The 27,850-nt window shown below is 36.5% G+C and overlaps 1 protein-coding gene across 2 annotated transcripts in view; it reads right to left on the bottom strand.

Moving 5' to 3' along the window:
* Positions 1–27,850, bottom strand: part of mcama (melanoma cell adhesion molecule a) — a 58,124-nt gene that overhangs the window by 18,384 nt on the left and 11,890 nt on the right. For both annotated transcript variants that reach the window (XM_082169094.1, XM_082169095.1), the window contains exon 2: positions 433–557. In XM_082169094.1, coding sequence (XP_082025220.1) covers positions 433–557 — 125 coding nt within the window. The remainder of the gene's footprint in view (positions 1–432; positions 558–27,850) is intronic.

Genomic DNA, 27,850 nt, shown 5'->3' with positions numbered 1-27,850 from the left:
GCCAACTGTCTGATTACAAAAAAAATTCAAATATCTTTTGTGTTCAATAGAAGAAAGAAATTCATTATGGTTTGGAACAACTTGAGGGTGAGTAAGTAATGACAAAACTTTCATTTTTGGGTGAACTATCCCTTTAAATCTGTTCATCGATCAGCTATGTTCAGCGATTGTGTCTCTTCAGAAAACTTGGGTTAAACGCTCGATTCGAAGCGATATATTGTCTTTGTGAACTTTTTGAATTGTCAAAGTTTTGGTTTCGTGGACTTTTAAAGGATGGACAGAAATCTTTTTGCATGTATGTTTCGAAGATAAGCAAAAGTCTTATGGATCTGGTACAACATAAAGGTGAGTAACTGATGAAAGAATTTTCATTCGTAAATCAACTTTTTAAACAAAAAAATGTGAAAGAGCGTTAGAGCTTTCGGGACTCACCACAAACCACTGCACCATCACCATCACAGGCTTCTCGGTGAAGGTGTACAGGCAAGGGATCTCTGCAGACTCGTCCATGTAAACCTCCACAGTGTCCTCCATCCTCAGATCCACTACCGCCCATGCTGCCAAAGAAAACTCATTGAGACTGTGTGCTTGAGGCCATGTGAGAACAAAGGCTGCTTTATCAACACATGAAAAAACACATTAACAAGCATTTAATGTATTTTAGATTGTGTAGTAATGTTTAGGCCACAGCCTTAGAGAAAACTCAATTACACTCCTATTAATGAGATCAACAACATAAAATACTCTCTTTATTGAATCTCTTCAGGGTCATTCGGAGACTGTAAATGATGGCAAGATCCTGCCGGATCTCTGGACCGTTTTTGCATGTTCTGTGCGGATTGTTGTGAGGCGGAATTATTTAGGATGGATTTAAAAAGAGTACAAAGAATACATCTATTCAGAACTGAAAATGAAATCAAGTCAAAGCAGATAAACAAACATGATAGGGGTGAAGGATGTGTACAAGCTTGTCAATTATGTCATTTATCTGTATTGCAAGTGATTCAGTTTTTTCAGGTTGTCATGCTGAATATGATGTTATCATGTTTTTTATTTTTGTCTTCCCAGCGGCATAGTGATTTAAAGTTGTTCCGTAGTTAGTTGTGTACAAATAATAAGTCTATGTGACTTCTGCGGAATTCCGTGCCTGTGGATTTCATGCGGGCAAACTGAGGACATGAGACAGTCAATGAGTCATCGGTTTTTGATGCTATCCTGTTGAGATTGAAGATATACAGACAACGCACACATCTATTTTTACATTTTCGGCACTGTTTGTGTAGTGTAATTCCAATGCAACTCTATCAGAATGGATTTAAAATGTTTCAAGGAGAGTACTATACTCTACTGATAGCTGAAAGCATAATCAAATTTGCCAATATATATTTAGTAAACGAATGCATAATAGGTGGGAGAGGCACAACTTGACTGAAGAATGTTTAAATTCTGCAGGCAGATTCGGCACAGCCCTTCTGATGGCCCACATTTGTAGATGCATTGATCTTGCAGACTTTGGAAGTTAAACCATACATGGCACAGCTTCACTTGGCTGGCAATATTAGATTGAAGAATGCTCTAGGCCACCATTCCACATCAGCACTGACCGAATCATGTGAATATAGGCAAAATCAGTAACTCCATACAAATTATTCTCCATGCAAGCTATTACATGTTATGGCTCTCAAAAGCATTGTCTTGGAAATCAAGAAATAAAACATAGCCCATTAAATTCATAACACATAAAGAGAACTGTCTGCTGGAATATGAAAAAAATATTATTATGCATTTAAGCTGTTTCACAACAACATGTCCAGTGCTGCGTTTCTCAAAAGCATTGTGAGCTAAGCTGATCGTGGCAATGGTTCTACAATGCTTTTGGGAAACGCAGCCCAGGTCAATTTAACCCAATAATCAAAAGAATGAAAAACTGTATAATACCATGCATAATTCAGAATTAACTACTTTTTAGAACATATTGTCACATTGTAACATGTTTAACACATTTAAGCTAATTTTCCTCCATATTCTTATTACTGTAATGCATTCAATACATAAAAAAAAATCTGATAACAGTTTTTTTTTTACTCTATTACGTTGGTGATTTATTTATTTTTTTAAATCACAACAAACATACTACATATATTACTACAAATATACTATATATTACTATAATGTATGACAAAAGGTATTGAAGAGTTGTGTGGCTTTCATCTTTAAGTTCACCCCTAAAAATTCAGAAAAATCCTGTTCAAAAATAAAAAAATATGTTAAAATATGTTAAAGTAATAACAATTATTTATTACTTTAACATATTTGGGATCAGTAAGATTTTATTTATTCATTCATTTTTTAAAGAAAATAATACTTGCATCAACTAAAAAAATAAATAAAAAAAAATCATATTTCAAATAAACGCTGTTCTTTTCAACGTATAGTTCCCACAAAAATATCAAGCTGTTTTCAACATCGATAATAATAAGAAAGGTTTTTGATTATCACCATATTAGAATGATTTCTGAAGGATCATGTGACACTGAATACTGGAATAAATGCTGAAAATTTAGCTTGACATTTAGCATTTTAAACCGTAAAAATAGTTTACAATATTACTGTTTTTATTGTACTTTAATCAAATAAATGCAGCCTTGGTGAACAAAATGTTTCGTTTTTTTTAAACATGAATAAATCTTAAATGTATAAATAAATGTACTGTACTATATTCCAATTCTTCTGAACTCAGACAATAACTTAGTGTGAGGAACAGACCAAAATACAAGGGTGAGTAGATGAATTTTTAGGTGAACTATATATTTAAAATCCTCCCTCTCTTTAGTTTCTGGCTGTCTCTATTGTGGCAACATTGAGGTTTCGAGTGGCAAACACAGACCTGCCGGCGGCTGCCACCACACCAACTGAAAAAATAAAGACCATGTGTCTTTTGTGTGTGATGATTATATTTGGCAGCACACCCCTAAGCAAAGCAGAGAGAAAGAACAGCATTTTTAAAAAACAAGGCCCAGATTTTGTGACCACAGGCTTGGTTTTAATCTGACAATCTTTGTCTGACTCAGACATGAGCGATACCCATTCATCTCCTCATCTTCCATTCCTCAGATATCTGCGTTCAAAACAAGCGTCCAGCCACTGTGACTTTTCAAATGTCACTCTCTGCCCTCAACGGCCTTTTTGTATTAGAAGAAAGTCATTTTTCTTCCCTTCAGCCCTTCTATCTCTCTGCAACCTGCTCTCTTGCTCTTTCTCTCAGCGTGCAGAAAATAGGCTCGGACTGAAAGGCCTCCTTTTTAATTGGAAACATCTGGGAGGCAGGGAGCTGGACTGGTGGGGTGCCGTGGAGACGGGCTATTATGGGATTTCCACGTCCTTGGCGAGTGACTGGTGGAGGAGAGAGACGTTGGCGAGGGTTCAGGGGTGAAGCGGCTACACAACAGCCCTCCCCTCAGCAGTGTGAGGTCAGTGGCACAGCTACTGCTGTGAAGGAAGGGGTCTAGCTGTGTCAACAACATCCGAGATGGGTTGAGTGAGTGTGTGTGTTTGTGTTTGTGATTGAGTGATAGAAGAGACTTATGGTTTGTTTCAGCTCAACACTGCAAAAATCCTATGATTAATCAGCATCTTTGTCCAATAAAAATAACTAAAATACCGAAAATAAGATGAATTACAAAATTTAACGAGGTTTAGGCAAGTTCAGATGCAATTGTTTGGCCAAAGTACATACTAATGTGCAATCTTGATTTCCCTTCAAATGCTTGCGTCTTTATGTGTTTCTTTTTATTTAAACAGCTAGCTAAACATGTTCACAGTTTGAGTAACTTGCTCAGGGGTTGCTTTCCCAAAAAGCATCGATAGCCAACTTTGATCGCAAGTTTCGTCGTTACTAACATAGTTAACCGATTCTGCATTTCACGAAACCATAATTCCAACCAACATTCGCAAACACCATTGCAATCTTATGTGGTTGGAACTACATCTTTCGACGTGTAGTTAGAAGCATAAAGTTTCATGATAATATGACTGATGGACTTGCACAGATCGCAATAAGCAAGCCAACATGCAGTACATTTTATATCTTTCATCCCATTTAATACATTTCGATCTATATGTTTTAGTGTGTCAACAATAAACTACAGTTTTTGAAGCATTTGAAGCTGACATTAAAAGTGATCTAGAAATAATTAATTAGCAGAAGTTATTACCTGTGCTTGATGTTATAAATGACTTTCCTATATTATTGAACTAATGTGGTTCAAACGATGGAGATGCAACCCTGTTACTGTGCTTGGTTTTGGGAAACAAAACTAGCTAGTTAATTTCTGCAATGATGCATTATACTAGTTAAGCAGCGAGTTATGACGTTGTACAGGAAATGTAACCCAGAAATATTATTTTCAATTAAATACAAATATTGACTATAATTAAATATTTGTGATTTATATGTCGCTTGCAAAAAAAATGATATATTAAGAGTTCAGATGCAAAAGCCTCTAAGTGCCATCAAACATTTTCTTCTAGAATGATCATTTTTATCAAGCTTGTATATTCTGAACTTAAATATACAAGTATATGAAATATGGCACTTAGAGGCTTTTGCATCTGAACTCTTCATATATAGAGGGGTATTAGATCTGACTGAAATATAGCCACAGTTGTCACTAACAGGACAAATCAAATCTATGATAACATAAACCTCAGTTTACATAAAACATAAAATGTGAGAAACTGTGTCTGCAATAATATGGATGATTCTAGTAAAAATCTGAAGAGCTACACATAAGTTTAGTTATATCTAAATGTAGACATACCATAACCATAGCTTTTAGTCTATATAACGCTGATCGTAGTTACTACAGACTAACCCAATCCCACATCCTGCCCCTACATTTTTTTTTAACATTTTTTAAATAAAATAAATAGTATTTCCTTCCTATTTGTAAAGCATTTTAACATTTGTGGATGTTTTCAAAGAGGGCTTTGTCAGGTTTTGCCAACTTCTGTCGACAATTTGTTCCCTAAGGTACAGCTAAGTGAACCTCCACACACACAAAGCCTTATTAAACTCACAGTCACATCCCGCTGGTCCCATTCTGCATTCACACCCCATTTTCAGGGCTGCTGCCTTTCTCTCTCACCCCCTCCCTCTACCACCCCACCCTAGCCCAACCGAGACCAGCCGCCCCACTCATTGTGACCAAGACGCTGGCCCTATTTGCTTAGACCTCTCTGTCCTTTAGCACAGCTTCACTGAGCCCCCCGACTGCGTCCATCCACCCATGGCCTTCAGATACAAGCCATTGTTCCCACACCTGGGGCGCAAATCTCTTCTTCTCTCTTATCTAAGCTTTGAACATTCTGAAGTATCTAACATTTGTTTTTGTTTAAGTCTTCAGGTAAACATAAAGGTGAACAGAAGTTCATTGTGTGCCTCAAGATGTGCTTTCCTTATCTTCTTCAACAAACATTTTGAAATTGCCTGGCACAAACAGGTTAACAATGATTTTCCCTTAAACATCACGGCCAGATAATCGGATTAGCAAAGGTGGAGAATATCTTGTCAGAGGAGATTTGAGGTAAAGACCTACATGATGTTTTCTAATCTGAGAGAGAGAAAGAGTGTCCACAATAAAGAAAAAGAAAAAAAGCTTTTAAAATCTTCTTCTAAGTTCTGAGGAATGTACTCTTTGTATTCATGTTGGATTCATCTGGTTTTTACAAATATCATAAATGATCCATTCATAAATATGATTACAATTTATGCATACAGTATTACAACCAGAACTAACTTTGCCTTGTCATACTTTTATTTTTTTTATGATACAAACAGGTGAAAATTCTATAAATAAATAAAAAACTAAAAATATTATAAAATATAAGTAATCAGTTTAGTACATGAAAGTAAAGTACTAAAATATACAAAGATGGATCAACAAAATTATAGGCCCACCAACAAAATGAACATTTTATGGAATATTGCAGTATTTATTATAAATGATTTATGCTTGCACATAATTATTTTTAGAAAATAAATTTTCCTCATAATCTTTTATCAAAATAACTTCCCCACACTCATGCAACAACATCTCTTCTGTTCTCTGATGACGTGTTTTGTCAAAACAAGCAAAAAATAAAGGATTATGCTGAACTAGGCTACTTTTTGAGGTCAGTTTACAAAATCATAGAAGAGAATGTTCAAGTTATTGTATATAGGAAATCTGAATGTATTTTTGAATCAATTAACAGATCTGGATCAAAAAATATGTTTCATGTCATATAATGAAACACTGAGACAGAGAAAAGACAGATACCTAAAGCCCACGTATGTCAAACCGCTGCGCTGTGTTATTAACTATCGGGGCAGTTGGCCTATCCCGCGCAAACCCACGTCTGGAAACCACCGGTGAATATTTGGACGTGCTGACAGAGTTTCAAATAACAAGAGTAAGGATGCCTGAAACCACATTGTTTTCACAGGATGATGACTAGCTAGTGTGTGTCTGTGTATACGAACACAGGGTTGAAGGAATTGTGGGTCACAAGCTCAAACTGAGTTCCCCTAAAAACAAAGATATTATCCTAACAATGGGCTCACCACCATGATAATACTGCCACATATACATTGTGTCCCTGTTACCCACACAAAAGTGGACAGTAGTCACAACATCAGTCTGTCTGCTCAGCAACAAAGAGGATCAGCTACTGTTTCAGCCTCAGCTGAGATGAATTACATCTCCAGCTGTTTTTTATTATTGCAGTGTGACTCCCTAAACTTAAAGACAAATGAAAAACCCAGCAAGCAAACACAAACTCCCTCCCTCTTGAGTCTTGAGTCAGTCAGACTTCAGTGATCTGAGATAAGTAAATGGACCTTACTTATCTTTTGAATAGAAAGGGTTTTGTATTGCCAATGTGATAAACATTTCAAAACAATAGTATAGCTAAAGAAGTATTTGACCCTAAAATTAAAGTCAATTTAAGTGACCATTACAAATCCATTTTTATTTTTGTAATTTTTGTCAAAAGGACAAGTGGATGGATGGATGGATGGACGGACGGACGGACGGACGGACGGACGGACGGACGGACGGACGGACGGACGGACGGACGGACGGACGGACGGACGGACGGACGGACGGACGGACGGACAAATAGCAGTTACATGAACAAAGCTAGACAATAAACAATGGAAACATGAGGGCTATTTATCCAACAAGACTAATGAATTAACAAGACACACCTGAAAGCAATGAAACAATGAACCAATCAAAATGTGACATATAAGACAAGGAACCAATGAGAACATAGGACACATGACTAAAAACCACCAATCAGAACATGACACATACAGGGGAAGCACAAGACATGATCACATGATGGGAACAGGGAATCACATGACAAACAGGAAGCAGGAAACATGAAACAAGGAAAAATTACAAATTAAAAGATATTAAAACATAAACGAACCAAAACCCAAACCAACCAGTCGTATCTCAATAAAAATGGCAAAAATAAATATTTTTTTGAAAAAATACGAATTCGAGTCCTGGCTCATGGATCATTCCCGATCCTGTTCCCCGTCTGTCTCCCACTTTGCTTCCTGTCAATTCTCTACACTGTCGTATCACAGTAAAAAAAGGCAAAAATAAATATGGCTTAAAAAATAAAAAACACACACACAAAGAAACATTTTATAAAGAAAAATACACTGTAAAAAAATGTGTTGATTCAACTTAAAAAGTGTTTGTGCTGACTTAAAATGTTAAGTTTAGTCACTTTGGTGTACTAAGTGACAACTTGGACATTTGAGTTGACTAAACTTAAAATTTTAAGGCAGCACAATTTTTTAAGTTGAATCAACACATTTTTACAGTGTACATGGTGCTTCAAGACATTTTATGCTAGGTTTGACTTCTGATCTTCTTGTGATGTTTAAAATGAACGCAAACACTAATAAGATGTAAGAGCTATGGCATATGGCTTCAGAAGACTTGGAATATGAGTGTGAATCACCATCCATTTCACTATATGGGAAAGAACAGTAAAACTCTTGTGTTCCACAGAAAAAAGAAAGTCATACATGCTTGGAATGACATCCCAGCTAACGGGGAAAGTTCTCAGAACTTTAGATTATGTTGTGGCAAGGTTCTCACAAAGTTATGAACGAACGCTCTTCCAGTAACGAAGAACATCATTCAAAGTTAATGTTCTCAAAATGTTAGCACAACAACATTATTTATACATCGTTCCTGGAGATTTTTTCCTGAAATGTTTAAACGTTTTTTAAATGTTAATATTTATTTCAGAAAGTTCAGAGAACATTCAAAAGTAAGGTTCCCTTCAAATTCACATAACCAAGACTTTTTTTTTAAAAACATTTAATAAAATGGACATTTTGAATGTTCAGAAAAATAATGTTGGGAATGTTACAAAACGTTCTTAGAACATATTTCCGTTAGCTGGGATAAAAGTGAATTTTCATTTTTGGCAGAACTATCCATTTATCTATACCTCTGGGTTGTGTTCTGTTAGCCAAGCTGTGAACAGGCTGGTTTTCAACATGGTGCCCACCCTCCCCCTCTGGCACTAATGTGTCACAATAGACCTCCCATAAAGATCACATTAGAAAGACTGGGAACCAAATGAACCTCTGTATTCAACTGTTTTCTCAAAGATAACCTGCCTATTGAAGGATTCACTAATCTTGGACTATCTCTGTGTCAATAGCTGGCGTTTGATCTTAAAATCTGAGTAAAGTTTGCTAATCTATAGCTTCAGACTTTCTAAATCAAAGATCTTTCATCTGCCTCTTTAAAGTGTGTTGGGTTTGGAATCCGTAAGCTTTGCGAGAGAAAGGTTGAAGAGTGCTGGAGAAAGGCAAGCGTGACCAGCTCTGTGGCAGGGAGGGAATCACCTATCACACCCCACATGCACCTGGGATCAAAGAGAACACACACACTGGCTGAGTCCAAAACCGAAGGTTAACTGCCTTAAGGCCCCGATATACTCAAGACAACGTTTTTTTCCCTTCTTCGCTTTGGGGTAAAAAGAAGTTTGAAATACGTGAGCAGTGACGGTTAGATGAATATGTAAAGATGTGCTGCGTACTTTCCTCTCAATAACAAAATAAACACAACAAAAATCAGAAAACAACAAGCATTTTTTTTTTTTTTAAGAAAGTTTCAGAAAAGCATCTGATCAAAGCAACGTCGATATGTTTGCACAAGCTCTGCAATTCAGCACTCTCGTAAAGTCACGTCACGTTTATTTATATAGCACTTTATACAATAGAATGCTTAAAAGCATGCAGCTTTACAGTATTAAACATGAAAAATAGTGTCAGGTCTCATTTCATCAGAAGTACAACTTCATTTTCTACTATAAAGTGGCTCTCCAGTGTATTACTGAACAGAAGAAATGAACCAGAGAAGAGTTCCACGTGAAAGAAGGCGCACGTTATTATTACGTAATCGCCACGGGCCAATGGTAGTTTGAAGGTGGTTACCAGCCTAAACGAACTTTTCCACTTTGAACTCCTGAAACAAAAACAAAACTAACTTCGTTTTGGCCTGATTTTGTTCGAAATGACGTCATATCATTTTTCGATTTCGCTTGAAGTATATCAGGGCATTTACTGCCTCACTGTACACTGAGTCAGTGACTTAACAGGGGAAATGCAAATAAAATCACAAACTGTCAATGTACTGCATTTGATGAAGAACTAACATCCTGACGGTAATAAACTATGTTTTATAAGTATGCATGCATGTAGTATGTATTCAATCCAGACATACTATACCATCATGTTGGTATTGTAATGTGACCAATGACCTCAGCTCTGATACTGCCATTTACAAATAAATTTCAACTTTATTCACCCAAAATTTAACCTGTATGAATTTCTTTTTTTTGTGGAACACAAAATTGTGGAAGTTAATGCATTCCAATCTTCGTTTATGTTCCTCAGAAGAGAGTAAGTCATACAGGTTTGGAACGGCATGAGGGTGAGTAAACAATGACAGAATTGTCATTTTTGGGTGAACTATCATTCTACAGTAAACTAATAATTTAAAACACTGTTATATGTACTCTGATTTTGACTGATTTTACTTTTTAATGTTTTATTGTTTGTGTATTTAGACAAACTTACATAATTTTAATATCAGCCATTCATCTGGTATTGTTCATAACAAGAAAATAGTTGGGTAACACTTTATCTTAAAGTGACGTAGTAACACGTTACTACATGTACTTACTATAGTAATAACAGTAAATTATGCATAATTACAAGTAACTAACCCTAAATCAAACCCTAACCCTAACTCTATAGTGATGTAGTTAATTAATATTACTCAGTACTTATTTGAGTAAGTACAAAGTAACTACATCACCTTAAAATAAAGTGTAACCAATAATTACAGGCTTATTATCAGTCAGAATTGTATCAAATCTGTTATTAATGATTGTTTATTTCTCAGTGGAAATACAATCAAATATTAAAATATATAAATTTACATTTTAAAAATAATTTACTTTTTTCCCGAAGCAAATTATCCAAGAACAGCATGCATCAGATTGTTGAATATCATAGGCTTAGAAGGTTACAAAAATCAACCAAGACATATAAGAATCAGGATGTTACACAAACATTGGATTTGGACGTGTTCTGCTGCCTTTCCCAGGATTTGGAAAACAATCCTTTACACACACACAAACACAAAATCTCCACCAGCGCACATATACTATAACACAATGAACGATGTATCTTGAAGATGTATCTTATACTAACACGCACATTCAAATCTAACATTCGTACATATAACAAATTTCCCACAATGCAATGCACACCCATGCACGTATGCACACACATTGAGCTGTGAGGCCTCCTAAACTGATCTCTTTTTGTGAAGCGGGAACTGGCACAAATCCTTCACGATGGAGCTTCCAGAGTGAGACGGCCATTCAGTGTTTGCTGCCTCTCTCCTCGGTCAAACACACAAATCCGTCTGAGCGGCCCACTGTCAGGCCAGATCCTCTAAACCCTGCAGAACAGTGCATCACTTCACAGCTCACGTTTACGTGCACAAGCAAAAATCAAAGATTTGAAAAGTGCACAGTCACACAAACACTTTGCTTTAAAGGGGTGGTATAATGCCCTTTTCACAAGATGTAAAATAAGTCTCTGATGTCCCCAGAGTGAATATGTGAAGTTTTAGCTCAAAATACCCCACAGATAGTTTTACCCCACAGTTAAAATTGTTACTTTTTGAGGGTGAGCAAAAACGCAGTTTTTGTGTGTGTCCCTTTAAAAATGCAAATGAGCTGCTGCTTCCGGCACAGAGGGTGGAGCTTCAAGAGCTCATGTGTGTTTGTGTGTTAGCAGCAGCTCCGATTACCTCACACAAACAAGCACTGAACATGTAAAAAACGTTTAGCCTTTTATGTTCAAACCGTAGTCTGACAAAGATGGAGAGACTCAAGAAGAAGTGACAACATGTAGACAACATTTCTGAATGGTTAGTTGATGAACCATTGAATGAATTCATGTAGCTTATGTGTAGTTATATTCTAGTCATTGATTAGCATATTCTTTCATGATAATCTATAAATCACATTCCCGGGGGCGGGGTTTATGTACATTTTAGGGTTAGTGATGTCACTAACCCGGGCTCGTGTAGTCCCTACCAACCGTTTGTTGTAGTCCTTAAAAAGCAATTTCTTAAAAAGCAAATATCTCCTGTAAGAATTGAGAAATTAGAAAATGCCAGACAGTCTGGTTGAAGACCACATGTAAATCACCCAAGAAAATGTATAGTTTAATGTGAATGATTATCACAGAGTATTTTTCATTTTGGTATCATTTGAAATGTCTCAGTGCGACTGGTACAAATGTCTCATTTCCAAATAAGTAAAACAAAAGGTAATAAGGTTTTTAAGAGTTTAGGGATAACTGGCACACAAAGGAAGGTGGTCTCCTGGCAAATGATCTCACACCCCCAAAAGGTGTAACCTCTGAATGCAAATTCCCATTGTTAGAATATGTTTCCATGTGAAAGAGGTTCTGTCTATATAATGGAATGCAACGAGAAGATCGGGGCCTTTTTGTAACTCAAGTTGGCCCATGATGCTAAGAGTGACTCTTACTTAAGAGTGTATAATGTATAATGTTGGGTTCGCATCTCTTCTCTTTATTCCAGAGCATTTGATGTTTGTATCGATTATCTTTGAATTGATTATGAAATTGGCATGATACATTTACCTGACATAATAAATTTACATTTGATTATTCTAACTGACTTTGACATTATTTTCATTAAAGACTTAAAAGGAATAGTCAAACATTCGCTCACATTTAATGATGCACAGATATCATTAAAACCTTTTCATTTATGGAGTCAGATGAAATAACGAGAGAATACATATTCAAATGTATTGCATTTAATCAAAAAATACTTTGCCTCGAGAAAAGGACAGTAACACGTTAAGACCTTCCGCACTGGTCGGATGCCGGCTTTGGGCCGATCAAGCCCGAGCTTACACTCCCTTGCTTTGAACTTTGAGCGTCGTAACTTTGCAAATATTGTTTATGCTCAAACAGCAACATTACACACTAAATAAAGTTAGAAAAGTGAAATCATAATCAACCACCCCTTCAAACCTGTCTTCTTTTAATGTTGGTCACCAAACAGTTTTGGCGACCATTGACATTTATCAAAATATAGTATTGAAAATGAAAGAATTTTATTTTTTTGGGTGAACTGTCCCTTTAATAATTTCAAAGATCAATGAAACATTTACAGTAGCAACAGGGCAGTTTGCCTCATCATCATTAGCATTTTGAATTCCTGTCATAACAAGCCAGACTTAATGCATCGCTAATTTGCTGTTTGTCACGACAAGTTTTGCACAAACATTGCTGAGAGTGCTGTTTTTTAAAAGAGCGAAATTACTCCCTCTGGTGCAACACGCCTCCTCATGAATATTTCAGCAGCCTGTATGCAGCCTGAGGCCCCTTCAAGAGGTAAATTAATGTTTTATTTACAGACTACACACTGTAAATATGCTGCTGGATCAATATTCTCTCCACTGAGTGTCCGTCGAGACACATAGCAGATTTATGATGGTGGTACATTCAGTGAAAATTGTGCATTCAAGCCAAAATCATTACAGTGAAAACACTTAAAACACGATAAAATCAAGTTGGCTTCAGAATGCTTTGTGATCTCTACACACTATTATTCAGTGCAGTGTCAGGTTCTGGGGCGATGCTCTGTGCCGTTATAGGCTGATCCAGTTGAACACCACATCTGATCCCAAGAGGCCAATCAAAACCTAATTAACATAACAAAGAGGGCCAATCAGGAATAACCCCCCAGGCACATTAAATAATAACTGCTCTATTACAAGCCCCTGATGAGGGTGAAGCTATTTGCCCAATGGGGTAGAACCACAAGTGAGAATTCCATGTTAAAATGCATTTCCACTTTTCTGTCCCACGACGCGAGTGTGAGCAATTTAGACTCGATGTTTCTTCATTCAATGTGAAAGAAAGCAATGTGATGCAAAACTATATTTTTATATTTTCTGAAGAACACATGGATGGTTTTTAAACACACAAAACGTGCTGCCATATATTCAATATATTCAATAATTAGCATATATATATATATATATATATATATATATATATATATATATATATATAGAATAACTATAGTTATTGAAAGAAATTAATACTTTTATTCAGCAAGAAGACATTAAATGAATCAAAAGTGACAGTACAAACATTTATAATGTAAAAGATTTTAATTTCAAATAAATGATGTTATTTTGAACTTTCTATTCATAAAAGAATCCTGAATCCACAAAAACATTAAGCAGCACGTTAGAAGCATGTTAGAATGATTTCTGAAGGATCATGTGACACTGAAGACACTGAAAATTCAGCTTTGCCATCACAAGAACAAATATTATAATTAAAAATATATAATTGTAGTAATATTTTACAATATTACTGTTTTTACAGTATCTTTGATCCAATAAATGAATCCTTGATGCACATAAAAGACTTCTTTCAAAAACATAAAAAAATCTTACTGACCCCAAACGTTTGAAAAGTAATATAAATAATTTAAATATAGCTTTATATAGCTGTAGTTTAGTTTCTATAATTTCTTTAGGCAAAATATTATTTCTTATTATATATCTTTTTTTTTCTTTTCTTTTTTGATTTTGGGGTTAAATGTGATAGTGTAGTTTCTATATAAGAACAGTTCTTTTAACATTTACATAGAAATCAGGGCTAGCTATTTGAATATAATACAGTAAAAATACTAAAAGCAGTCATCAAAATAGAAGTGTTGTATTTTCAGGTCTGTGAAGACATTCAAAAAATAAACTTGGCATTTCAGAGGAAAGGTGGGGGTGTTTTTCATGTTATCTTGTCGTAAAAATCACACCATGGAGGATAAGCTTTGCTGACATTAAACAGAGAAGGTCAGGTAAAATGAGACTTAAGACAAAAACCTATATCTGCAGCTCTGACCCTCTGTTATTACAGCTCTATAAATAGCGGCCCTGTATCACGTCAACTCTCGTGATGAGCTGGACTTTAACAAAGGGCCGCTTTGTCTGAAAGAGTGTGCTAAAAAGGGTGATGGATTGGCAAGCAGTAAGAAAGGAAAAGGGTGTGAGGAACCCTCCACTGGCAGAGACATTCGGTCCAAAAATAACAGAATACCATGCTCACAGCGTGAAAAAAAAAAAATCAATGCTTCTGCTCTACTGTATATTTCATAACAACCCTAGTGCGTCTTTTATGAGTTGCAGCTTTCATGTGGAACAGCATTATGAAGTTGAAAGTGACTAGAAGATAAAAAAAAAAAAAAGTCTGAAATTTGGAATTGGAGCCAACTAGGGTCCTTGTACACATCAGCCCAGTCAATCATTAGGCTCTCTGTCGCTCGAGGTATCAAGGCGATCGCGTGTGCGTTAACCCCCAATCCTCCTCAATATTCTGACAAATATTAACAAGCCCACAACAAAGACAGATCCGTATTCCATCATGCCTTTCATCACACCCTTCAGAGAGCTCCGGCCGGGATGGGGGTTTAACTGTATCGAAGCGGGCGAGCGCTGTGCCGGGCTGCTGCCACCCCCTGCAGAGCCAGTCTAATGCCCTCAAAGAGAATTACTGAGTGATCACAGGTTCACTCCGTCTCTAATGAGCTCACGGCTGCCTGTTCCACCCTCCGTGCCGTACCCCACCCACGGCCCTGCCAGACCCTCTCATTCAGAGTCTCCTTCACCACTTCTGACTCTAGTCTTTCACTCCATGTTACTGTATATTAATAGGTTTGAGCTGCATGGCTTCAGTTTGTTCAGCCCAATTTATTCAGAACAATTGAAAGAATGAGTTCGACAGCGTCAGTGGTTTGTGTTCCTGATGGACTGTTATTGTTAAAAACCCTTAAGGTCCCTGCACACTGAGTCTGAAATTTTCGTATATTGTATTATTGTATTCGTCATTCGGCTCTGAATTGTCAAAACACCTTTGAAAATGCTTGCTATGGATGCGGAAAACGCAGAAAATCGAACCTGATCCGAATTTTTTTAATGACAGACGAAAATTTCAGAGGCAGTGTGTAGCCTAAACTTGATTGAAACAACGTGAGGTCATATTTATTTTTTAATGTGTGAGAATTAAATACAGAAGGGGGCGCTATTGCGCATATTCTGGAGCAGAAGAAGCAGAAACAAGCGATAGCATATGGATTCATAAGTAAAATAACGTGACATATATCTCGCTTATAAATCAAAACTGCCTAACACTAACGAATAAAATGTCGACCCAGGACGAGCTAGGACTCGATCTGCTCCATCTAATTTTTGATCATCGTTCTGAATCCAGACGTAGTCATTGACAAAAACGCAATTTTCTCAGCTTTTTGCTCCTTTACATAATGCTTTATTATGAAACTTACCCACATTCAATTGTAAAAAAAAATTAAAAAATGCATGAAGCTAGAATAAAGCTGCTTTTAAAGCAGAGGGTCTCTTCTTTCTTTTGATATATTGCATGTTCAGATATTCATACAACAAAATATTCTGAGGGCCATGACATTTTTGTGAAAATGATCAAAAATGCTGGCACTGGCTGGCAACTTTTTTCAAAAACCCCGGCGGGGAAGGAGTTAAAAGTCGGCACATAACTCATTGCACAGTGTTTGTTCATGCAAGGACCATTTACATTTCTTGCTTGTTGAAACTGTCCTCACTAGAATTAATTTGATAAGTGACAAGCTAAAAACAACATAGCAGCTGCACAGCAACGACCTGACTGGCTGCAAGTTTTGCACAAGCAAACACCAATTACAACGTCTTATGAAATATAGTTCTATGTGATTTTAATTGGTTTTGAGATGGCTTCATTATTCTGTCCATGAGAACAATTACAAAAAAAAGATTTTACCATGATTTTGTGTTATTTTCTAGTACAAGTTCAGACAAACCATAGCTTCTGGGAAGAGTCAGGATTGGGAGTAATTGTGATTAAGGTAATCACTGAGGGTTCTCAATGCAGTGGTCACATTCATACAAAAACAAACCAGTCGAAACAGGATACATTATGGCTTGTTTCCGGCTTCTGCTCTCGGTGCCCGCAGGTTTGTCTTGGACGAACAGAGATTTCAGGGTGATCTCTATACATTAACTCAGTGCCCCAAGGTGAGAGCAACAAGATAAATGATTGTTTTTTTCTTAATGCTGCTCTTCCCGGAGCTAAGTTCATTTCATTAAACGCCCACACTGTGAACTCTTGTCCCCTCCAGCTCAGAGCGCAACAGACTTCAGAAACACACTGATAAAACAAGAGCAGAGCCCCATCTGTACTCACAACAAACTCACACTGTTTTTCATTACAACACAGACTTACACAGAATCAGAAATCTCTATTCTCATTGTTCAAAAACACAGACATAACATGCATTTCAGGGCTTAAAAACAGTGCTTCAAACTGATAAATAGAGCACAACAGAATGAAATTAAACAGGGGTCTCAAAATTAAAAGTCAAAATATTTCTTACAAAGTATTTTCTCTAAATATGATCTCTTTTGTTTAATAATAAATAATATAGGCCTATAGTTGAAATAAAAAGAAATATCATCACTAACATCAACAGTGCTTGTTTTGTCAAACTGAGGCATCAATAGCCTTGAGAAAAGCTTCTGTTCGGGTTTTACTGTGTTTACTACGTTTCAGACTCACTGTGAAAGAGGTTTATCGGATAAACACTGCATTTAAGCTCTGAGTACCAGAGGAAGGGTGACCCTGACATGACACACAGAGACAAACAATGGCCTCATCCTTCTGATTCCCATGTAAAGGACAGTCACAGCTGGGCAAAAGGAGTTTTCCTTGTGACACCTGTTGCTTGTCCATTTGTCAAGTGATTTGTGGGATTGGTGAGAAAGCCAGTGGACAGGCAGGGGGTGGGACCACACACCATGAGTGACAAGCACAGTTCCCTATTTTCCGCTTTTATCTTTATTTCTCTTACAAAGCTGTAGCCGAAGGAAGACTCATGTGCCTTCTGGGCAGTGGAGGCTTGAAAACCTCCAGCTCATTTATGGTCTCTCTCACGGCACTGCTGTCCTGGAATCCGGAACTGCCCGGTGCCCCCACTGGGCTCATGGCAGCAGGTGTTTTAGCACTAGAAACAAAGATTTAACAATTTGGCTGCTCTCCAGCTCATGTTTCCATCCTGCTTAACTGGATGTGGCACCATCGTGGAAAAACAGGAGAGTTGATACTGGTAAATGCTGTTTGTACATTCTACCTGTATTACTCTGATTACATCTTATTTTCAATCACTTCCTTTTCCAAACATTCAGAAAACTTAAGCTCTAGCTTGATCCTTATCGTTTCACCTGGCAAAGGATAAAACATCCAAACATCAACTTACATTGCAGGAGGAACCCCAAGCATATCTTGAGATCAAAACATCATAACTTGAGGGTGGGCTCTTCTGACTTGGGGTATGTAGTAACCACCTAGCAACCACAAAAACATTGCACCCAGCCATAACTCAACAGTAACACCTTTAGCAATGCCTTATCAACCCAGAACACCCTAGCAACAACATTGAAACCACCCTTAACCCTATAGCAACACCTTAGAAATTCCCTAGCAACCACCACGCACATCCAAGCAACAACCTTGCTACAACTCTTAACCCAATAGCAAAGCTTCTGCAAGGACCTAGCAAGGACCCAGAACACCCTAGCAACAACACTGCAACCACTTCTAACTCTATAGCGACACCTAAGCAACACCCTGGCAACCACCCAGCACATCCTAGTAACAACCTTGCAACCCCGTTAACACTTTCATATATATTTATTTTTATTTTATTAAGCAGATTCTAATTTGAAAATATATGCAGAGCATACATGGCAAACCTGCTGTCTTATTTTTAACACCCATGAAGATAGATGAATAAAATTATGTAAATAACCAGAAAACCAACCATAATTCTATAACAACTCCTTAGCAACCACCCAGCACATTCTAGCAACACCTTGCAACCACCCTTAACTCTATAGCAACATCTTAGCAATGCCCAAACAACTACCCAGCATATCCTAGCAACAACCTTGCAACCACCCTAAACTCTATAGCAACATCTTAGCAATGCCCAAACAACTACCCAGCATATCCTAGCAACAACCTTGCAACCACCCTAAACTCTATAGCAACATCTTGGCAACACCCTAGAAACCCTATAGCATTAACATAGCAATGCCCTAGCAACCAGCCAGAAAACTTGACATGCACCTGCTACGATGTTCTGGGTGGTTGCTAGGGTGTTGCAAGGTTGTTTGTTGCCATGGCAACAACATTGCAATCACCCTTAACTTTGTAACACTTTGTAACACTAGTAACTTTGCACTTTGTAACTTTGTAACACTAGCAACCACCCAGAACATCCTAGCAACAACCTAGCAACTACCCTTAGCAACAAACAACCTTCAACAAAGTGACATGATCCTATTAATTTTCAATGGAGAGCTGGCGACTTCCGGCGACAGTGACTGTTGGCGACAGAATGTAGGCGCATCAAGCAACGGGAGTCGTGACAAAAGTTCAGAAATTTCAGAAATTTTCATTTGAGTTTAATTTGTTGCTTGATTGAGCGTTAATCTTGTTAATGATTTAATGCACTGAGCACGGCTGTAGCTTATATCACAACACTCTCCAACCGCAGAATGCTACTTTTAATTATTTTAAGTCTAAATCCTTCGTCAAATTAGAACGATATTTTAGTTTTATATATCAGTTTTATATTAGTTTTATATTTATAATGAATGCATACTTATTTCATACACTGAAGACAGTGCAGTGTTGCAGTATGCAGTGTTTTATTTTTACATTTGATTACTTTATTAAATTTATATAGTGGGCTATTAGCTGAATACTACACTGTTAGACAAGATTAGATACATTAGATACATGAAAAACTAATTTTTTCTATTATTTGTCCTATTGTTTGTCTTTTTTCAGTTTTTATTGTATTGCTGACTGTTCACTTTTCTTCAATAATTGTTTAAAGAATGATTTTACTTATATTAGTTAGCCTAGTATTAGTTTCTGCTGTTGTATCAAAATTGGTATCAAGAATTTAGAAATTTCACTGATATCTAAATTTTTATATCATAGCAACCTTATTTCCAGGAAAATATACTTTATATCGCTATTGTGATTTTTTTAAAACTGGTTTAAGACTGTTCATCCCGCCAACACTAATCGTGTTAAATAATCGTGATAACAATATTGACCAAAATAATCGTGCTTATGATTTTTGCCATAATCAAGCAGCACTAGTGGCACGTTTTGCACAGGAAATAACTATTCAGATTTTGTTAGGTAACACATTTTGTATGTACGTTTAGAAACAGAATTTTTTTTTTTATTCTATATTATATCATACATCACAATACAGTCATTTGCATATAATTGTTTGAGCATTTGCAATCTGAACAATTTCACGTTACTCCGCTCAATAGCTGATCTTTTAACACCAGCTAATACTGAGAGAACGGAGAGGCATGTGATATTTAGTTATCTCTCTCAAACGTCAAGTTCAAAGATAACACCAATCACCTTGATCTGTGGGCCAAAGCGACCCGCTCTCCACGTCATATCGTTCCTTTGTGTGGGGTGAAAGCTGAATAATGTCCTTCAAAATTCTAATTCAGATGTCTTTCTAAAGAGCAGAGCCATTCTGATCGTAAGGTAGAAGCTGTTGAGAAACTAAAATAATTAGCATGGAATTCTGGTGGTATCTGTGTCAGACCTGGTTGAATAGAATGGATCTTCTACAGTCCTGCAATATATATCCTCAGCTATGTGGTTTGGTGCCATTCAAAACTATTATAAAATATGGCTGGCATTTGTCTTGGAGGTCTTCCTGTGAAGTCTCGCCAGTTCATTTAGACTCTGTCAATCCCAGTGTCAAATTCATTTGCCACCCTGCTGAAATTGAGTGGATCCAAAGAGCTGTTTGGGATTTGGCTGAAAGAAATCTTTTTCTTCTTTTTCTTCTTCAGTGTTTCATTCTCCGAGACCTGTGGACTTTGGAATTTTAATTACTGTATATTTATATTCATTTGATTAATTGTTCACTAACCATACATCTGAAATCTGATTTGTTTTAATGGCAAATGCTTATCAAAAAGAGTCAAATACTCACTCTAAACAGGTCATTGAAATTCAGACATAAAGAAGATGTTGCTTTTGCTTTAGTGATTCAGCAGGGAGTTATGTGTCAGAAGAAACCATCAGGAAAAAAAAGTTTGTAATGTAGTGCAATGGGGTCTGCACAGTCCTCTAACTGCAAAAAATGTATATTTGGACCTGCTGAATCTCTGTTTACACCTGGTTACTTCATACGTTTTTGGTTTGTTTTTTATCGGATAGCCATCTGATTTGTTAAAACTGCTCCATTTACACTTGGCCACATAAATGTAACTTGTGCAAAATGAATATAAATCCGATAATCAATTCCTGTACTATATGGAAATGTAATGGATTTCACACAACAAAAGGAACAGATATGAGCTGTATTTTATTTATCATTAGCTAATTTCAAGATCAGAGACTGCAATAGGAGAAAGAGTGGCATCAGCACTGGTTAGAGAAAATAGCGCTCACTACTTTTAATGCATTTGATTGTGTGGTGAGTTTCCGGATGTGACGTGGAACTTTCAGTTTCATTTGTGACACAGTGTGTTGGCTTGCTGAAGAGATGCTCATCTGTGGCGGGTCATATCTGTGACGATGGATGTTGCTGTCATATGTGACTGGTAGCTGGTTTAACACGCTCTTACATGTTACATTACTCTTACACCTCCTGAAGTTGTTTGAGTGAATGGATTTAAATCAGCCATGAAAGCGTTTCGGTGGGCATTTACACCTGGTCTTTTTTAACAATCGGATGGCTATCCAATCAGAGAAAATGCATGAAGTGACCAGGTGTAAACAGGCCCAATGACTTTAAATGAGGGAAGGGATTTGCATTTTAAAGCAAAGCTTCAAGCTAAAAATATTTAAGGTAACCTCTATCAACAGCATCTGTGGCCTGTTCACAATTACTACAGAAAATCATCACTCAGTTTGTTAGCACATGAATTCTTTAGTAATAATGTTTTTTTGAGCTTTAACTTTACCTACATTGTCATTTTGAAGTGGGACTACTTTTAGGCGGATTAACTTTTAGTTATGCATTACCAACATAATTTATGTGGGTAGAGTTCATTGTTAATCTTATCAATTAAATGCACTATTTACACGCACTGCCATTCAAAAGTGTGCTGTCAGTTTTCAAGATTTTTTAATTATTATTATTCATTTTACTCCACAAGGATGCAGTTACAAAAAACGATATTAAATGCTGTTCTTTTGAATGATATCTCTATTAAAAAAATCTTGTATTATGGTTTCCACAATCATATTAAGCAGCAAAACAACATTGATAATAATAAGAAATGTTTCTTGAGCTGCAAATCAGCATAATAGAATGATTTCCAAAGGATCATGTGACACTGAAGACTGGAGTAAAGGCTGAGCTTTGCCATCACAGGAATAAATAATTTTGTCCATATATTAAAACCAAATTTTGAATTGTAATAATATTTCACAGCATCACTTTTTACTGTATTCTTAAACAAATAAATGCAGCCTTGGTGCACATAAGAGACTAATAATAGACAGCAGGGAGCAGGCTATAGATGATAGAGCTGTTTCTAACCCTGAACATCCAGCGAAGTTTGCACAGTTAAATAGCTTAAGTTGGTCCTTCAAATGGGTTCCACTCCAGTTTCCCACAGGAGAGTGAGAGTCCTGTACCTGTTTCCCTCATCTCAATAATGAAAAGCTTCATCACGTTGTGTGTTTGTTTTGGTTATGTTGGTGTTGGAGTTCCTGGCGTCAGCTGTGAGAGCAGATGCCAGTCGGTTGGAGGCGGAGCCGGCTTGCTGTGCTGTGAGTACTCTCACACTGACTCATCCTGAACTACTTGTTGGCCTTTACAGAAATCCATAAGCCAGGGCCCAGGCTATAACAAAATGGCTTTTTGTCTTTATGATAATACATCAGAATTAGCTCAGGACTTCATTTCCACTTCTGCAGACACTCTAACAGAGAAAAAAATTGATATAATTATTTATTTTTTTAAACACTAAGCTGTGTCCGAACAACCACTGGATACAATTCTTCATGTGACAGGGATCAGCAGCTACTAGCTGTGCTCCCTCCAGAAAAAAATGAATAATTAATCAGGTGTTAATCATGTATGTCATATGGGTGCTCTCTTATGTCAATACGGTAACACTTGACAGTCTTAACAAGGTTCTTCAGAGCCTGCATGAGACTCTGAATGATTTATTCATAAAGAAAGCAATACACTTAGCTAAGTGATGCTGAGTGTTACTGATGTTAAGGCCCACAATAAATCTGAACACTTCTTCACATTTTATGCACTAATTGTGGGAGAAAAAATGTGTGGATATTTTAAACAAAAATAAAAGCTGACCTACTATAGTAATGGAGCTGAAAGCATGATCAAAATTTGTTAAAAACCTAAACATTTTACATTTATTTAAAACAGTGTAATTAATGATAATTCCTGTGTAATTACTATGTAATAATTCAAATTATTATTATTTTAGAATATTTTGTATTAAATTAAACCAATTTATTTTTAATATTCAGAGACTACTATAAATAAGCAATTCAGGTTGATTTCAATGCTAATTGTAAACATTGTTTGGCAGGAGTCTGGGGTGGGACAATCATTTGTCTGATTAATGGTAGATTGGTGGAGTTTGGAGTGCTGGTATACACTGGAAAATGTTAACATCTACAAACAACTGGTTTTATTCCATTCTAAATTATTTTTACACAGTAAAACACAATGTCTGGTGGACATGCTCTGTGAAAATTTGTGGAACTTTGTCGCAGATTCCATGTAGGCCTACAGGACTAAATAAAATGTATTCTTCATACAATTCATATTTAGCAGATAGTCTTGCTGGAAAGAGTGTATGTGACAACAATCTCCTCTCTTTACTCAGATAAATCTACAACACTGAGTGGGATTTCATGCATATTGTAAGTTGAGTCAAGAAAGATTCAGCTGCTATAACATTATCATTGTAATCAATCTCTGAATCCAAGCCGTTTGTGTTGACTTTTGTAATGAATTAAGGGTTATGGAATGGTCTTTGGAATAATTCAATATTGCCTTCAATTGGGTCAAGGGCAGCAGTTTGTAAGGAACATTGAAGATTTCAACAATATACATGCTTAAATGCCACAATTTCTCTTTTTATCCGTACATAAAAAAAAGTATTTAATTTGTTCTTTCATTTACACATCAGAAATTTGCAACCATTTGATAATGGAATTTCAAAGCCCTTTAAAGTCTTTGTTTCAGTGTCTAAGCGCATATAAATTACATTTATGAGCAACCTTAATTAAATGAAATAGTATGCAGACCACAAAGGTTACAGCCTGTTTAACATTTGCACAAAAAAAGAAGGTAAAACCTAATAAAAAAAAGCCAGATGAGAAGGTTTTAATAGACTTTGCTCTTTCATGCAGATTTGTGATCAGTTAAGTTTTCACAGTAACCCTCTGGGTCTGTACATGTGGCAGTGCTCCAACCAAGAGGAAAAGTGTTCAGTCCAGCACAATGATAGATACTGCTATATTGGGAATGGGATAGCTGTTCTATAGAGGGCAGATATCACAACCACCCCATCCATGATGACACACATGGGACCCTGTCATTTACTAAAGAAATATGTCAAAATAAAAGATCTATTGCCTTTGTGAGAGCAGAACCATACAGCTCTGTCCAGCATATCATATTTCACATCAGATAGCAGTACCTGATAGTAAAGGTGTGAGGTCATATTCCAGCCAAGACACACAATATGCACATACTTTCAAGTTGTAATAGAGTGTCAGGCGATATCTGGGTCACATGATGTCACATGGTCATTTTTTTTGTCCGGATCTATTCATGTATCAAAAATGCAAAGGTCAATATATAGGTATAAAACAAATATATGACTACTTTTTGACTTGATGGTTACACTATGTAACCTTTTCATTAAACACTTTTCTAAGATATTGTAAGTTTGTTATCTTTCTTAGAAAATTGTAATCTAAGAAAATGTTAGTTTTTTAAACTACATTTAAACCAGATTTTTTTTATTATTATTATTATTTATAATACAGTCTTACATGCTATTGACCTTTTTATTGAAAGCTGGTATTTTTTGAAAAGTTTTTATGAAAAATGAAATAACACTGCACTCAAGTAGAACTTGAACCTTTGCTAACATAAAGTGTGTGTGATAAGGAAGAGTCCAGACTCTTGAGGCAAATTTTGAGGCAGATCATAAATCTGGCCCCTAAGGGACAAAAAGAGGCCCATGAGAGCGACTCAGTAAGCAGACACTTATAGGGTGATAGGTTAAAGACAAAAGACATCAGACATAAATACAGGCCCCAAGACCAACCAAGAAGGCTTCCCACTTTAGGAAGTCCTGCGCCATGGTGTCTGTATAATTTGTGAGGGAAAGGATATACTCTCAACGACTGCACTTATTCACTATCAACAAGGATTTATATAACTCTCTATTACACTGATGGACCTATTTAATTGTAACATATTCCCAGCCCATATAACCTATCACAGCTCTACTGAGTTACTCTTCTAAAATGAATTCTGTCAACATGGGTGAGCTCAACTCAGTGCTCCCTGGCTGTTATCCAGTCATGTATTTGATTAAGCCTGACATGAAGACTTTAAATGCATCTACGAGTGTTTCGACACCACCTGGTTGAGGTAGCGTAAAGATGAACAGTATATTAGTGTCCTAAAAACAAGGGTCTCCTTCAAGGTTTAGGAGGGAAACACGTGGCAGCTGAGGGACAGCTGCATATGCTGATTTTTGTCATTCATCTCCTCTGCTAATACTCAATTTCACTTCTGTCAATGACCTTTCTTGATCTAACTTTTGTTTGATGTTCATGAAGTTCATTTAAAAGGAATCGGCTGATTATGCTCTTTTAAGCCTAGTGGACACAGTTTCGACATATAGTGCATAAGCCCTTCAGTTGCTGAAGTTCCTGATTCTGTTCCCCTCCCTTTTCTTTTATTGCTTTCTGCCTCTCCATGAACTACCCTATCAAAGGCAAAAACGAAAAAATATAACTTTTAAGTTCCTGGATTTAATGCTCTTCTCCTTCATATGATCACCATTTGATTAATAAACGCTGCTGTAAACAAACAAACTGTATTTTAAATAACATAAGCCTAATTTCCATAAAAAGGAGGCATGTTCGAAAGGAATGATACATTGACTTAATGCTGCTCTTTAGCTCCTAGTTAAAATGGATTGTGGGTGGTTAATGAATATGCAGGTTTTTGCACTGATATACTGAGCAGTTCATAAGGGAATTCATTACTGAAACTTTTTAACTGTATTTTTGATCAAATAAATGCAGCCTTAGGGACGGTTCACACAGAACGCGTTAAAAACACGAGCTGCTGGTCAGTGAAACGAAAAAGGCGCAAGTTCTAGAAATGCGTTTTTTAAAAGTTTAACTTATTTTAACTTGAGCGCCACGTTTTTAGAATGCTGTCATGCTCGTGAAGCTGCAAAACAAGAAACGTGAGAGCAATGGTTAAAGATAGCACAACTCCGATCATTCGTTCTTTGAAGAATTTGATGACAAATTTTTGTGTTCATATTGAAAACTAAAAAAAATTATTCTGAAGACTCATGTGATCTAAATCTGCTCTTCATGTAGTCTCATTTGAGACAAAGAGATCTCATTTGTGATTTTTCTTTCTTAGAAGCAAAGCTAAAATGTCTGAGCTGTCAGTTTTGATCAGCATAAGTTGCATAGAATAATCTGAACAGTCTGATCTCTACATGGAAACTCAATTCTTTGCAATGGCTTTGACATAATTCTGCATGCCATGTCTGGTCTGATATGCTCACAGTGAATAAAAGGTTTGAGTAAGACGTCTCCTTTGGCTGAATCCAGCTGTTCTGACTGGTAACCATTTCCATGTGAGTAATACTGCCTGGTGCCTAGCTTATGAAATGTTAACATTGTCTGTCTTTCTCTGTTATAAATGGCACTTTAGTTCATATTAACAATCCAAAAGGCCAGGAATTTTAAGCTACACAGCGTTTAAATAAATTACAGTGAATCCATCCAACAGAATAGTATAAATGTTCACACTAATTGCCAAATTTGTTGCGTAATGTTTGTGTATCTCCTATAGTTTAGAAAGTTACCTCACCACAAAGACCATCCCTGGCCTCAGTGTAAAATATTTGGTGTATAATGTTACCTTTCAGTGCCAGATAAAATGATCATGTCAACAAAGGATCGAATAGCAAAAGTTGCATCCAGAATCCAGGGGGAACCTTGGAAGTAAAATGGCCACTGTCAAGTATTGATATATAGGCTTGCTTCAACCATCCAGTTTTTGGCGGTTTGAGGTTGCTGCTGTAAATTATGGCATTCTGTCATTAATGATCCTTTTGGTCTTTGTCTGATTTCTGCTAGCGTACTTTTTAAATGTACTCAGACAGCTGATGGTCACAGAACATTCACTACATTTATCCACCATGCAGAATTAACCACCATTTGTACTAGTACAGTTTTGCCACTAGCCACTATAGTTTCCAAGCAAATATGTTGTATCCGGCTTGAGGTGTCCTTTCTGCTACTGTACAGTGTATATGGACTACACTGTAAAGAATATTATTCTTTAGAGTTTTAAATAAAACAAAGATTAAGAAGTAGGTTTTACAAGAAAGTATCATTTCAATCTTTCCACTTCAAAATTTCACATTTAATTTAATGTATTAAATGCCATTTCTTTGTAATTATTTGTAAAATTCACTAGCAATTTCTAAAATTCAACTTAGGTCACATTCTGGGGTGCGTTTCCCAAAAACATCATTAGTTAACTACAGTCGCAAATTCCGTTGTTTCTAACTCAGTTGAATGATTTGGCATTTCCCAAAACAATAGTTGCGTCGCAAAATTACGTGGTTGGAACTACAGCTCTCGAGCTGTGGATAGAAGCACAGTTTCTTGTTAAAATGACATGTGGACTCAAATAGATAGTGCTCTTGGGCACAATAAGCAAGCTAACATTAAGTACATTCTATATCTTTCAACTACCTATATATACACTTTAATATTTTTAGATTTGAGCATTTCAACAATCAGCGTAATTTTTTAGGT

The sequence above is a fragment of the Leuciscus leuciscus genome, assembly GCF_965113295.1.
Source record: "Leuciscus leuciscus genome assembly, chromosome: 5".
Classification (NCBI taxonomy): domain Eukaryota; kingdom Metazoa; phylum Chordata; class Actinopteri; order Cypriniformes; family Leuciscidae; genus Leuciscus; species Leuciscus leuciscus.
The sequence above is the reverse complement of the archived record's forward strand: the minus strand, read 5'-3'. Positions and strand labels throughout refer to the sequence as shown.